The sequence below is a fragment of the Epinephelus lanceolatus genome, chromosome 16 (genome assembly GCF_041903045.1).
Source record: "Epinephelus lanceolatus isolate andai-2023 chromosome 16, ASM4190304v1, whole genome shotgun sequence".
Lineage (NCBI taxonomy): Eukaryota > Metazoa > Chordata > Actinopteri > Perciformes > Serranidae > Epinephelus > Epinephelus lanceolatus.
Genome location: NC_135749.1, coordinates 8,544,425 through 8,559,559, shown reverse-complemented (window position 1 = coordinate 8,559,559; position 15,135 = coordinate 8,544,425). Strand labels below are relative to the sequence as shown.

The 15,135-nt window shown below is 41.7% G+C and overlaps 1 protein-coding gene across 1 annotated transcript; it reads left to right on the top strand.

Moving 5' to 3' along the window:
* The first annotated feature begins 226 nt into the window (after positions 1 to 226).
* Positions 227 to 3,509, top strand: LOC117264037 (stathmin). Its single transcript, XM_033637832.2, has 5 exons — positions 227 to 311; positions 1,951 to 1,994; positions 2,106 to 2,278; positions 2,422 to 2,613; positions 2,709 to 3,509. The coding sequence occupies exons 2-5, from the start codon at positions 1,979 to 1,981 to the stop codon at positions 2,766 to 2,768; spliced, it is 441 nt and encodes a 146-aa protein (XP_033493723.1). The 5' UTR covers positions 227 to 311; positions 1,951 to 1,978; the 3' UTR covers positions 2,769 to 3,509.
* The last annotated feature ends 11,626 nt before the right edge of the window (positions 3,510 to 15,135 follow it).

The window sequence follows — 15,135 nt, the reverse complement described above, 5'->3', positions numbered from 1 at the left end:
TTTCCCTATAAACTGCTTTTCAGTGTGCAACCACGGATTGCTGCCTCAATCAGTTTGCTGTCAGTTGTATTAATAAACACTATTAATCGATTTTGACTCGTGGAATAGTGGAATTTTATTGTTTAAACGCAAAAACACCCAAAAACTACAACTCCCATACGCATCTGGGAGTGCGCAGAGAACCAATCACCGGCCGCCATCTCCGTGACGGCACTCGCTTTGGTCCATTTATGTGTGCGCTCGGTGCGCTCGAGCAGAGGGCTCGCGGTAAACTCTTGAGAGAGGAGCACAGCATCCAGAGCTTGTTGAAGGTGGGTGTGACAGACAGCATCTTTACAACCGACACAACTACACAGGGATTCATTTGGTGTCGTCCATTTTGTAACGTTGTAACGACACACAGCTGAGTTTAATATTTTAATGGAGGTCGTGTTTTTGGACAGTGTTAATTTTTTTGTTGTGAATGGTGTGTGTCGCTTTTGTTTGCACGTGAGGCCTCTAAGGTGGCAGACAGACACGCTGCTGGTGGATGTTTTAGATATTTTCGACCTCGCGTGGTATTTTTTTTTATCAGTTTGGGGTCATTTCAGCGGAAAAACGAGACAGAAGCGGCGGTTGTTTGTTCACTTTCTGTGGGCTGGTTGGCGGGCTGTTAGCCTATTGTATGGCAGGAGACGCTGGCACAGTTGGCACCGACGGAGACACAGACGGGGGTGGACTTTGAGGACTTCTTTCATGTCTGTCAATGTGTGGGCAGCAGTCACATTGTCATCTCTTATCAAACCTTACCCGTAAGCTGCACCAGTGTGCGTAAAGCTTTTTATTCGACATTTTGTGTGTGTGTGTGTGTGTGTGTGTGTGTGTGTGTGTGTGGAAACAACCTGCCGTCAGATGGTCTTTGTTTGCAGCTGCTCGTCAAACGCGCCTTTGTTTGATGCTGCTTGTTATGCCTGAGCTAATGACAGCACAAAGCTCACAGAAGACAGTCCAAATGAGGAAGATGGGGTTATTGTCAGCCAGGACATTGTTACAGCCAGTGTGCAGTCAACTAAAATGTAAAACGCCACCCGTGTTAAGTGTGCACCCACCAAACCTCACTGTAATCAAACTAAAATGAGATTTCTGCAATTTTACTATGCAACAAAGCAACCCTCACACAAAAGCTACACTAGCTTGTTGGTAGAACAAACAGGGGAGGGGTCTTTCCACTCAGCACCATTTGATCTTGGTGATCAGTGTCTCACTAACCATTTGACCAAATGCCATGACAGCTGCAGACGATTCTTCACATTTTATATTTCAAATGATATCACCAGCATGCATCTACTGGAGCTCGCCTTGCGTGTGTAGTCTGCTGTTGTGCACCCCCCCTCCTGCGGCTCAAACACATGGTGCAAGGAACAGGTGCTCCCTGATGATCATTTTCCCCCCCGGATATGCTCATGGCTCAATAATCTCATTTCAGATGGTGCATATTGCTGCTGAGCAGGCCGACTGCAGGCCTGTCTGCACCTGGCACTGCCAGCCGTACCCACCCTGCTCACAGCCTTTTGTTTCAACAAAATGTGACTTGGTCCTTCAGTAAGAATTAACGCGGCGGTGGGCAGGCGTCTGAAAAGCCCTCCTGTCTCCTGTGGGGTGATGGAGCGGGTCGACTGCGCACAGATTTGATCGGATTGTCGCTGCTGCTGCCACAAGTTACAAGATAAACAATGGTGTGTAACATGTTACCATTTTGTGTGGTTGATGGGCGGTGGTTGCTTGCAGTGCTGAAGACGGCCACAGGGTGGTGCCACTGTGCCTTGTTTGTATGTTGGGTGGTTGCATTGGGAGTGGTGTAAAACATCCACTAGAGGTCACTAAGTTTAAAGCCATCTGCTGACATGAATTGATCAGAGACAGTGAATCACAATCACATCAATCTGACCTTCTCTTATATTTCCCCTTTAGGTAAATTGACCTGCAGCGCACTCTTAACATGGCAGCCTCTGAAGGTGAATTATATCTTAAGATTTTCACGTACATTATTGCTCCATAATGCTTCGTTGTGCCTCAGTGCATTGTTTTTACCTTTTTTTTTTTTTTGTGTGTGTGTGTGTGCTCAGATATCCAGGTCAAGGAGCTCGACAAGCGGGCCTCTGGCCAGGCCTTTGAGGTCATCTTGGCTGCTCCCGCCCCAGATGCCAAGGGCGACTTCCCCCTGTCCGCCCCCAAGAAGAAGGATGTGTCGCTGGAGGAAATTCAGAGGAAGCTGGACGCTGCAGAGGAGAGACGCAAGGTACAAACATTCATTGTGTATACTCATTTTTAAACCTTGAACTGTTGAAATCAGAAAGCCTCTTACACATTCAGTTCCTCTGCATTTAAGTGCATATATTGGATGTTGTGATGCCAATATCTTTTTTTTTAATTGTTTTTCAGAATCATGAAGCCGAGGTTCTGAAGCACTTAGCTGAGAAGCGTGAGCATGAAAAGGAGGTGCTACAGAAAGCTATGGAGGAGAACAACAACTTCAGTAAGATGGCAGAGGAGAAGCTCAATCAGAAGATGGAGGCCAACAAAGAGAACCGCACAGCACTTATGGCAGCGATGAATGAGAAATTCAAGGAGAAGGTCAGTGTTTGATTTCATGTTAGATGTGTGAGCATGCTCATGTTCTTCAGCTGGGATGTTGGAGCTTAACCCTTGGTTTTACTGCTCTTCAACAGGACAAGAAGTTGGAAGAGGTGCGAAAGAACAAGGAAACCAAAGAGGGCACTGAAGACTGAGAGTTGCAACTGGGGGATTGTACAGGGTTTTTTACGTATCCAAAGATTGATTTATTTTTTGTTCGGCCAGTATTTTTGTTGTGTTCACTACCCACCTTTTTGAAATGAATCCGAGTTCCACTTTGTGAATTTTTCAACTCTCCTGCTATAAGTGTACTTGCGCTGGTTATAACATGTGGATCATGTCCCCCACTTGTTGAGTCTGTTCCATTTGATATGTAGCTTGTCAGTGCAGCTTCTGCCCTTTTTGAAAATTAGCAGTGTGTACTTATCCTTTTTGAGGACGCATGTTTCTATGCATAGGTCTTTTATCCCTGCCTATTTCATAGTGCATTTTGAAAAAATGTCCCTGTGAACCACACTTGTTCTCTGCACTTACTGTATATTAAAAAAAGAAAAAAAAAAAGTAGCACAAGGTTTGATCAAGGCGTCGGCTGTTATACATGGTGTTTAGTGCAGCTTTAGATTCTGCTAGTTTGCTCCTGCAGATCATGTTTTTGTGCCACTGCTGATTCTTCGCTTTTGTAAAAATATGGGGTTGTCTTCAAAGCACATAACTTCTTGCTGTATAGCTGTGAATTAACATGCCAGACGTGGAGGTGGATGCCATCTTGAACATGAGTGAACAGGGGGTCTACACATGGAGTGCAAACGAGCAATACACTTTGGCATCTCGATAGATACAGTGGCTAGTTGACTTGAACTGTTGTACTAAAACAAATAAAAAAAAATGTAAACACACTGTTTTGCTTGTTGAAACTGTTTCATACCACGAGAGAGTTCTACTGTGGCAGGTTGTGTAACAACACGTGCAGACAACGAGCAGATCATTATTTATTAAGATGTAAATTTTCATGTCTTTTAACATGCAGATACAATGAGTTTGCACATGAGCTCTACCATTGATGGGCTTTGATAACACAACCAAAGAGTCCATCCTCTGGATACTGATGTCACCCTGTAAAGTGACTTCTATATTAATTATTAAACATAACAGTGTCATTTAGCGACAGTAGAGACTTATGTAAGGATGTTCAGATGTATATTGCTCCCTGCTGGAGGCAAGATGGAAAGAAAGGCCCTCCTAATAATAATCACATGTTCTATAACTGCAATGTAAAAGTAAAGTAGTGGATCATCACAGATGCAGAGAATTAATACTTAATGATGACGCTTATTTGAACTACAAAGTCCAGCATTTTGAAAGAGAAAACTACACTAGGTGTGTATCAGTGATTTCACTAAAAATGATCACAACTAACCCACTCTGTGGTCCCGCTTCATACAAAACTGCAGTCTTTGTCTCCCTCTGCTGGAGAGAGCATGGAATTTTTAATTTCTCTGGGCTCACCTGAGCTTTAAATGTTCAAAATCAGTCAAACTTTTGAGCTTAAAAAGAAAAATCATACTATACCGAGTCTTTGGGCATATGGGACTACTGTTTCCTTTCCTATATATACTTATATCTTATAAAAAAATAAGAATATATCTCAGGAAAAACCTTAAGTCCCATGTATGATAGAAAAAGGCTGCTTGTCAGAAACTAGGAAAAACATTGGAGTATTTTTTTTCTAAATCTATGAACTCATAAGAAGATGAACATCACAGTTATGCACACATACTGTATGTAATTTGGAAGACCTGATTTCGGCAACTGACAGAAGTGTGCAAAAGTAACTAATATTTTGTGCAAAAACTATGTCTGTAACGCACTCATGAACAGACAAGGGAAGGTTAAAAGATTTTCAGACTTTAAGAAGAAAATATACTTTGGAAAAGCAAGATTTTTATTAATAAGGTATCTACAACTGCGGCACTATTTCAATCACCATGTTAAAAGTCACCCATCAGATCTGGATGACCCAGAGCTGAAAGTAGTTCAAGGATCCTACATGGCGAAGTTAATCAGACTATAGAAGGGTTTTATGTCAAAGAAATCACTTTCCACAGAGCACCTTAAAAATAAATGGGAAGTGAGGAATGGTATAGTTATTGCAGCTTTCAATGGAAGTGCACTAATTAATATACATGGAGAGAATTTCGTTGGACGTGTCTGATCAAATTCTTCATTACCCCAAAGCAGAGAGCACACGCTACAGGAGAGGCTCCCACGTGTTGGAGATGTGCAGGAGCCAGGATGCAAATCACTGAAATATATTTTTTGGTCTGAGATGCACGAAATACGGGAAGGCATTTTTTACATAAAAATACTTTCCTATTAAATACCTTTATTTTAGGAAAAGCTGACTTTTAACCTGACATTTTAAGGAATACTTATTCAGTGTTTTAATATCCGCTGGTAAGAAAACCATCACAAGACATTGGCTGCTTTCTGACCCCCCCAATGTGATACACATGTAATATACATAATGTAATGGAAAAATGTACCTTTTGACTACGCCTACAGATAATAGATTTACAGAGTTGCGTTGAAATTGGATCCCATAAGTGCAACAGTCACGGCCACATTTTTTGGAATTGACAAATTAATACGTCCCTTAAAAAATGTCTGGTCTCCAAACCAATTTAAAAAATAGTGTACTGGAATGTCTCCCTATTTGATAATGTATACCTCTGTTACCTTTTTCACAATGTAAAATAGTTACAGAAAACTTTATAGTCTACACACTGTTTAAAAAAGGATAATGATGAAAGAAGGTCTTACGTTGTACTGTTTAACTCTGTAACCCCACAATACTCTTTGTATCTGCAAGTATATATATAAACTGTTTATTGATTTTTTTTTTTGGTAACTGGTTGTCTGCTTGCAATTAACCCTTAAAAAGTATGTCTGTACTGTCAGCCAATCAGAACAAATGTGGTGTTTTTCTTTATCATACTTCATACTTCAAGTCTTTGGCCATAAAAAGGGTTAAAGTCCTGGGTATCACACAAGTCCTCTAAAAGGTGGATATTAAACGTGACACTATATTTGGGAAACGTGTGCAAAGGTGTTTGGTGACTATGGAATTAATCTTTTTTTTTTTTTAATCAAAAATTAAATAATTTAAAAAAATTTGAATATTAATACAGTTTAAATGTACAGGGACAGTGCATACATACTTTTCTTTAATCGCTATGTTTGGTGTATAATGTTTATTTGTTTATTTACTATGTTGTATGTTGTATTGTATTTGTGGGACAATAAAGTTAATCTGGAATTTTGAATATTAAGAGTCATATCTGTAAATGTTCCAGCCTCACCTGATAACCAGATTTGAGAACATGGACAAACCTGAAAAAAACAGAAACAAGTCCAGTTCAACAGATGTTGAGATATTAAGTATTGTAAATGTGTGTTTTTGTTAATCATAATTTAGTTGATATGGATTTAGAGACAGCAGCAATTGAAGGGAAAGTTATCCTACAATATACGACAAGATACATGAATATATATAACGTGTCTTTTAGTAAAAACAAGCCAAAAAAAAAAAAAAAAAAAACACATACAAGACTCAATTTACCAAAGTAAAAGCCCCAGGAAAGGTTTCATGTCCAGTGGAGTCTGTTTTATAAAGCCCCCTGTCAGAAGAATTTAACAATCTGTACACCTTATAGCACCCTCTATTCTTAAAGCCTTAATTTGGATCAAAAACCTTAAACGTTTCAGGTTACAAGATAAACAAGCCTCTCGTCCATGAGTAGATGTACTCTTCCTTCTGCCATGCAAAAAAAAGTCTATTTCCATAAATCATGACTCAGTTATTCAGGGTTTTCTTTCATTTTCTTTCTACCACACTACACCCACCAGCCATGTTGCTGTTCAAAAGGAAGTGTGGATCCACTAGTAGCTCACCTAGTACCACTGAGCTAGCTAACATTTCAGCTAAGTAGAGGTGGGCGCTGTTCATGTTTACATCTCGTGCTGTCAAGTACAAGCCTCTCATCCATTAGTGGATGCACTCGTCCTTCTGCATAGTAACCAGTTGGTGGGTATATTTGATTGAGAGAAGCTAAAGAAAAAGAAAACTAAATCAACTATTGGACATCTACCACAAAAACCCAAAACAAACTTCAATGCCAATTGGCTCTAAACACACAGCACACAATGGCAAACTGCTGTGACAGATCAGAAACTGAGAAAGACACTGGCTATGTGCAGTCTCAGTGATCACAGCCTGGACATAGAGACTGGCAGACACAGGCAGACCTGGCTGCCGAGAGAAGGCAGGCTGTGTCAGCTGTGTCCTCAGAGACAGGTGGAGACAGAGCAACATTTATATGAAGACATCACAACAAAGTTCTTCACAGAAAATAAATGTAAACTCCAAGATTTTGAGTCACTCTGACCAGACTAAAATGGATTCACTGTCTTCAATTATAATTGGCAACACATAAGAAATGTCATGCCAATAAAGCTTATTGAACTGAACCGAAGAAAATAGTTCCCACATGAAACTGCTCACAACAAGGTTTGCGGATTATCCTGAGTAAGCAAGTCATAATTTCTGGAAAGAGGCATTGCTGCTGAGTTTATTCAATGTATTTTTTTGGTGCTTTGGTTTCTACTTTCGTAGCTTGGATGGGCACAACTTCTACACAGACACTACAACAACATCTGAATGAACATATTCTGTGAGGTGAGATCGAGAAAGGCTGTTTTTTATGCTCACGTCACACCTCAAAGATCTGTTTTCACTGCAGGAACTGAAATCTGATGTTGTTTTCTAGTAATTAGTGTAAGTGACCAGTAGAGGACAATGTTGTTCTTTGCTTCCTCTCTCTGCCTCTCTTCAAATATCCATCATAATAAACATGCCTACATTTAAAATCTTGGATTAAGTCCATCTCTTTCTTTTTTTTACCTACTTTTGCAGATTGTGCCAGGAACTTTTCCAAGCACCCTGCTTTACTGTAATCAGTACTATTCAGTTGCATCACCCACAAACTTTATATGAATAACTGACTATGGGTTTCTCAAACATTAGGGTCATATAACCTCACTGCATACAGGCTGCTCCCACTAACCCACATGGAAAAACTGAAGTTGTTGAGTAAGTACTGAACTGTATGTCTATACAACATGCTGAGTGTGGTGGGAGAATTATTTGTTTTTCTCTGGGCCTTTCAACTGAGTCTAACAGTTTTCTTCAGGGGAGCTGTTCTCAGTTGTCACGGAAACTGCTTATCTGTCAACACGTGACTAGTTCCTTACTTTGTATAGCAGGTATTTAGACAACACAAACACAACTGGGCAAATTTAATATACAGAGGAAGACCTTAAAATGCAGTTGAAATTCCAGAAAAATGCCAGTAAGGGGAGTTTAAAGGGATAGTGCACTCAAAAATGAAAATTTAGCCATTATCTACTCACCCATATGCCGAGGGAGGCTCAGGTGAAGTTTTAGGGGCCGTTCAGATGTAGCGTCTTTTGCACGCACAAATCCATTAGTTTCAATGTAGACGAGCGTCAAGCGCGCTCACAATCCAAAGCGACGTCATAGCGGCGCGCATTCGGTGCAACGCGCCTGTTTTTACGTGCGCGTCCGCGCCGCACAGAGATGGAAAAATCTTAACTTTTTCGAATGCAGCAAGCGCACTGCATGTCATGTCATAAGAATTAACCAATCAGCTCCATGGACCTGCTTCTTCCTTTCCGTCCAACGGACTTCACAACATTCGGTGGTGTGAAAGGCAGCAAGCAATGGAGGAGCGACTGATCATTCTTGTCCAGGGATACCCAGAGTTATATCACCTGTCTTCGTCGTACTACTTTGACTTCAACAGAAGGAACAATGCCTGGAGAATTATCAGCTCGGAGCTTGGGATAACTGGTGAGCATGATGATACGTTATTTTTTCATCTTTGTAACTTTTTTACTCCCCCTGTGAGTGACAGGCAGTTTTGGTTGCTTAGTAATGGCAGGCGCAACAGTAGCACAACCTCCGAAGCGCCTTGGATAAAAGGTTGGAAACGGCACAGCTGGCATTTTCCACGCGCTTTTAGACGCTACATCTGAATGGGGCCTTAGAGTCCTCACATCACTGCCGGAGATTCCAGGGGAGAGTGGGTAGCAACACAACTCCACCTAATGGTAGCTGACGGCGCCCCAGATTCAAACATCCAAAAACACATAATTGAAACCACAAAATATCTCCATACTGCTCGTCCGTAGTGATCCAAGTGTCCTGAAGCCCCGACATAAAAAGTTGTTTGGAAAAATGTCATTTGAACTCTGTTTTTGAACTCGGTGCACAGAGAGGCAGGTAGACCTACAGACTACAATGACTGAATGTTCAAATGACATTTTTCCAAACAACTTTTTATGTCGGGGCTTCAGGACACTTGGATCACTACGGACGAGCAGTATGGAGATATTTTGTGGTTTCAATTATTAGTTTCAATTGTTAGTTTTGTTGCTACCCCCTCTCCCCTTGGCTCTCCGGAAGTGTTATGAGGACTCTAATACTTCACCTGAGTCTCCCTCGGCATATGGTTGAGTAGATAATGGCTGAATTTTTATTTTTGGGTGCACTATCCCTTTAAGTTTTTCTATTTTTTGCATGTACTGTTTCCAAAGTTAAGAATACATGTACATGCCTAGTTTTAGTTAGTTAAGTTAAAGTTATAACAGGACTATGATAGTCTTCAAGAATGGTAGTGGCTCTGTGAGGCTGTACTTGTGTACAGTGGTGCTTTCAGCTACATGCTAGTCTCTATATACAGACTCTACATTCAGTGAATGTAGAGTTTCACTATCAGGGTTTGATCCATTTGGTGTAATAACATTTGGAAGTCTAGAGGAGCTGCATGACTGAATCATTTTATGTCCGATTATGTCAGCGGAGCCCTAGTCTGTAGAGTCTGTAGGCAAACCCCGGAGATCTTGCCTCCGGAAGAAGAGCAGAAGAGCCCTGGTTTCCGGTTGTAGGCTGTTTGTAGTCCGCATGATATTGACCAATCACGTTTGAGCCGGCTGCAGTTGTTGCCAGGTTAAACGGTCCGTGCGGTGAACTAACGAGGCGGAACATAATTGGCGTCACTGCAAACTCTGAATCCATCGCAATGGTTCAGCATATTTACTTATATATAAACGGAAGTCGTAAACGAAAATTCGCCTCCTCCGCCCAAATCAAACCGGAATGCCAAAAAATCAGGGGTCTGCCCCCAGAGGCTGTATCGCCGTCTGCCGGAAGCCAGATGCCGAATACAGCTGATGAGTTCCGAGAATGGCTACATGCTAACACATCTGAGATGCCAACATCTGCTAATTAGCACTAAACATAAACAGCAGCAACAGAACATGTTAATGCTGTACATTTTGGGGTATTCAGTCATAAACCAAAGCATTAGTCAGATTACATTTTTACCCTGATGATGGCGCTGTATGAAAAGTCAGGGGGTCAAATCAATCAGCAAAATTCATCCTTTCGGGAACATGAATGTCTGTACAACATACATCAATCCATCCAGCGCATGTTGAGATATTTCAAAAATCAAGTGAAAACTTAGTAGGATTCATCATCTTGGGACCATGGATATTTGTATGGACTATCATCTCAATCTGTCTGGTAATTTCTGAGATATTCTCAGTCTGGACCAAAGTGGTCAAAGACTGAATTACTACAACGTATCCTCATCCAACAATTTGTATGATATCTTCTGAAAATGCACATACAACAGTTTATAAGATATCTAACAAATTAGCACCCCGTGAATGACGTCACCACGTTCAGAACTTCACGTAAAGTTAAGTACTCAACATAAAGTTACATAGGTTAGATTGAGGTAAAGAAACACAGTGACGACGTAACTTAAACTAACTAAAATTTGCTTGTTTTCACACAGCCTGGATTGCCAGTTGCTGATAGGGAATGGTCCTGTGTCTTTTCCCAACCTGCCTTGCATGGACTTTGGCTCTGTATACTACTTCCCTCTTTACTCCAGTCAGCACATTGGTCACCTGATCGCAGCCTTGCTAGTTACGTGGGTAATCCAGGAATTACTGACTCATGATTACAGGGGTTAAACAGAATTTTGGTGCATGAGAACAGCCAGCTTACCAATACTGCCATCCCTAGAACTGCACTAGTATGTAATTACAGTTGTGAATTAAATCTAGAGCAGTAAAAGGTTTAAGATTTTTGTCTGAACTGCAGTCAAGTAAAAGTATAACGTCAATAAAATGCTCATGTTCAGGTACTTTAAATTGTACCTAAGTGACTTCATTTGTTCCTTTCCACCAATGAGGTGATAATAACCTGAGAGTGGAAAACAGAAATAAACAATTCCTCACTAGATCTATAAACCCCTAAAACACCATCAAGGACCACTTGGAGTCCCAGTTTGGGAGCTGCTGTCTCAGCTTACTTATTAACTGTAAAATACAATTTAAATCCTGCAGAACTCCTGTCAAATCTCATAAGCCCATATAAGAGCCCCGCACTTGGCACGTCACTGAGCGTACCTGGCTGAACAACACATGCTGTGTGTAATGCAGGCGACAATCAGGGTGTCACCGTGAAGTTTGGCACTTGTCGGGAATTTGCAACGACTATTCTGAGACAAAAAAAAAAAAAAAAAAAAAAAAAAAAAAAAGAGAGTGACAAAGGAAATATCATGGCTGTTAAAGTCCTTGTCGGAGAACTCATTTTCCATGCTGGATTTGCTCTGCTGTTCTCGCACAGAAGGCGAGGCAAGGCAAATTTATTTATATAGCACATTTCATTACATGGAAACTCAAAGTGCTTTACATTGAAAGAAAATATAAAAATGTAGATATAAATATGAGAAACGAAAGAGAACACAAAAACCATGAATGAATTTTGACATGGTTGTAATGGGCCTCGAGTCAGCAGGCAGTTTGTCCCAGAGAGCAGGACCACAGTAACTGAAGGCACCCCTACTAAAGCCAGAATCTGGGTTGGACAAAGACCTCTGCTTGACGACCTCAGAGGCCTGAACAACCTTTAATCAGTGAGAAAGTCAGCATTCAGTCAAGCATTATGGTGCCTTATTAGAGATTATTAGCAGGATTTTGAAGGAGTTTCTGTATTGTACCGGGAACATGATGTGATTTCAGTATTGGGGTAATATGTTCTAACTGTCACGTACATGTAAAGGCCCAGACACACCAAACCGACATCAAATAACTCAAGTCAAAAAAGGCCGACTGCTGTGTCACCTCACGTTGGCTTTGTCACGACCAAAAAGTTCAACACACCACAGAGACTACAGCCAACTAGCACATGCTTTTTGCATCTGTGTGAGAGGAAATAACTCTCCATACCAGCAGGTGGTGGTAATCTGTACTCATCATTCGAAAAAGGAAAACTGAGAGACCAACAGAGACAGATTTAAGATGCTAGTTAGCCAGTTAGCACATTAACAACATAACCTGATGTTGAAAAAAAACAAAAAAACAAATGATACTGTGTGCCAGCGATCAATAAAACAAACGATTACGAACAGCTCCTGCTAAAGAGCTCAATGGTTAATGGTTTCGATCTCACGCCCTCTTGAGTTTAGTCCTTTGTTTGCTTTCCTCACTTCCTCTTTCTCACGCACTGAGCTAAACTGCCAGTCAGTGTAATTTTACTGACCGGCAGGCTCTGCTGGGTCTGACACCGGTTCATCATGCTGAATCAGCCAGAAAAAACCCAACTAGGGCCGACTAGTGCCAAAAGTGCAGGGCACACTGCAATAACTAGGGCAACAGATGCTCACCAAAGGCTCGATATTAACCATCAGCTGATCGTCAGTTTGGTGTGTCATGGCTCTAACGACTTACTACTGCTATTAGAATGAGCTAGCTGTCCATCTGATGCAGATAAGGCCTTAACAGTAGTCTAACCTGCTTGAGATGAATGCATGAAACAGTTTCTTTATGATAATACCAAGCCGGAGCACTTCTAGATTGAAGAGCAGTGTCCCAGGGACTGAGTCCTGTGGAACCCCAGAGCAAACTTCGGTTTGTGCAGATTTAAATCTACCAATTAAAAACAATGAAGCTTCTGTCTTTTAAGTGGGATGAAAACCAGTTAATAACAGGACCTGCTAAACCAGCTGCAACACGGAGCCTTTGAATTATGATGTCATGATCGACAGCATCAAAGGCAGCAGTGAGACCAAGCAACACTGTTGCTCTTAAGGTCATTGGTTACTTTTGTGAGAGCTGTTGACTGGCTCTGAAACCTAACTGGTATGTGTTCAGTATTTTGTTTTGGCAAGGAAGATTAAAAATTGGTCTGTAATTACCAATTATAAAAGGATCTGGATTGTTTTTCTTAAACAGAGGTGAGATCACAGTATGATTGAAGTTTCGGCAATGCTGTGGTTAACGTGGATGTTAATGCAACAAAAAACACTTTGTTATTGTTGGGAAAAGATCATGTCTTGGTTTAAAATACCCAGTTCTGGTGACACAATCCCCCCTGGAAATGGAGCGTTTGCTAAAAGACAACTGGTTTTGCTGTTTTAGTCTCTAACAGGGGTCTGCATTGGTCTGCTGCTCGGCAGTTGTCTCGCCTAGATGTCACACCATTCATCATCCCCTCCACCTCCCAGTGACAAAGTCAGCTTACTTTAGAGATGTTGACTTGATATGTATAGAACATATTGATGTAACATATCCTTGGTTTGCAGAAAGGTACAATACCAGCATTTTCTTCTGGCCATTGGGCTGTGCAGGGAGCTATTAGCTAGCAAAAGAAAGATTTGAACAATGGATGGAATCAAGAGAACAAATGCAAGTGACAGATGAGAATGTAGACTCTGAGCTCATGTGATATGAAAGATTATTTTCAACAAACAAAAAAAATATCATCATATTTGGTTGTAGAAAGATACTCATGGGGGGAAGATTTGGAGGGATTAATCAGTTTCTCAGTTAAAGAGAACAGGAATGAGGCAATATTCAGATCTTTGTTAATCATCTGAGACATGTAGCAAGGTCTGGCAGATTTCATATCTTTGTTTTAACAGTAGAACGCATTTCAATAGATTTCAAATTCAACTTGTAATTTGGAGGTGCTGATTTGGAGTCTGAGGCCATGGTCCTCAGCCAGAAAAGGGTGGATTGCCAACTCCAGGTCGGGGGGAGGTCCTGCCTCAGGTGGAGGAGTTTAAGTATCTCGGGATCTTGTTCATGAGTGAGGGTAGGATGGAGCGGGAGATTAACAGGCGGATTGGGACGGCGTCAGCAGTGATGCAGGCGCTTAACTGGTCCGTTGTGGTGAAAAGGGAGCTTAGCCAGAAAGCTAGGCTCTCGATTTACCGGTCAATCTACGTCCCAACCCTCACCTATGGTCACGAGCTCTTTCTCCGAAAGAACGAGATTGTGAGTACAAGCGGCCGAAATGAGTTTCCTCCGCAGGGTGGCTGGGCTCAGCCTTAGAGATAGGGTGAGGAGCTCGGACATCTGGGAGGGACTCGGAGTAGAGCCGCTGCTCCTCCACATCGAGAGGAGCCAGTTGAGGTGGTTTGGACATCTGGTAAGGATGCCTCCCAGACGCCTCCCTTGGGAGGTATTCCGGGCATGTCCAACCGGGAGGAGAACTCGGAGCCGCCCCAGGACACGCTGGAAGGATTATATCGGCCGGCTGGCCTGGGAACGCCTCGGGGTTCCCTCGGAAGAGCTGATGGAAGTGGCTGGGGAGAGGACTGTCTGGGCTTCTCTGCTGAGGCTGCTGCCCCCGCGACCTGGACCTGGATAAGCGGAGGATGATGACGAACTTGTAATTTGTCTTTTCTCCATTTCTAATCAACTCTTCGGCAGATTCTTTTTGCCATTCTTACTTTTTGAGAGGGCTTTTAGTTGTCCCTGTATCTTAGCAGTTTTGACACGATCAATGATCTGAAACATAACATTTGTGTAACTGTCCGCCATGGCATCACATGATGGCAAGGTGCGTAATATATACTTAGAAAAGTCACTCATAAATATATCAGAATTTTGTATTGACTTTATCAATATTCTTCTGTTCAAAAGAACTTATTGCACCACAAAATATGCAATAATGGTGGGAAACTGGAACATCTGGAGCAACAGTGAGCCTACTGCAGTATCAAGAACTTTGTGACCCTTTGTGAGAGTAGACCAAGTGACATATTGCTAGATATCAAATAACTCTAGTAAGCCGATGAATTGTTTTATATCTAAATTGTTGTTGCTGTTACCAACATAAATAGTGAAATCCCTCGAAAGATACTGTATGTTCTCTCGCGTACTCCAGCTTCCTCCCACAGTCCAAAGACATGCAGGTTAATTGGTGACTCTAGATTGTCCATAGGTGTGAATGTGAGTGTGAATGGTTGTCTGTCTTTATGTGTCAGCTCTGTGATAGTCTGGGTGTACCCCGCCTCTCGCCCAATGTCAGTTGGGATAGGCTCCAGCCCCCGAGAAGAACAGAGCCCACTCCATAGTCCA

What these genes read in the sequence shown, in the direction of transcription:
- LOC117264037 (XM_033637832.2), top strand. An exon ending in CTGCAGAGGAGAGACGCAAG is followed by an intron (nt 2,279 to 2,421) that starts GTACAAACATTC and finishes ATTGTTTTTCAG; the next exon opens with AATCATGAAGCCGAGGTTCT. An exon ending in ATGAGAAATTCAAGGAGAAG is followed by an intron (nt 2,614 to 2,708) that starts GTCAGTGTTTGA and finishes GCTCTTCAACAG; the next exon opens with GACAAGAAGTTGGAAGAGGT.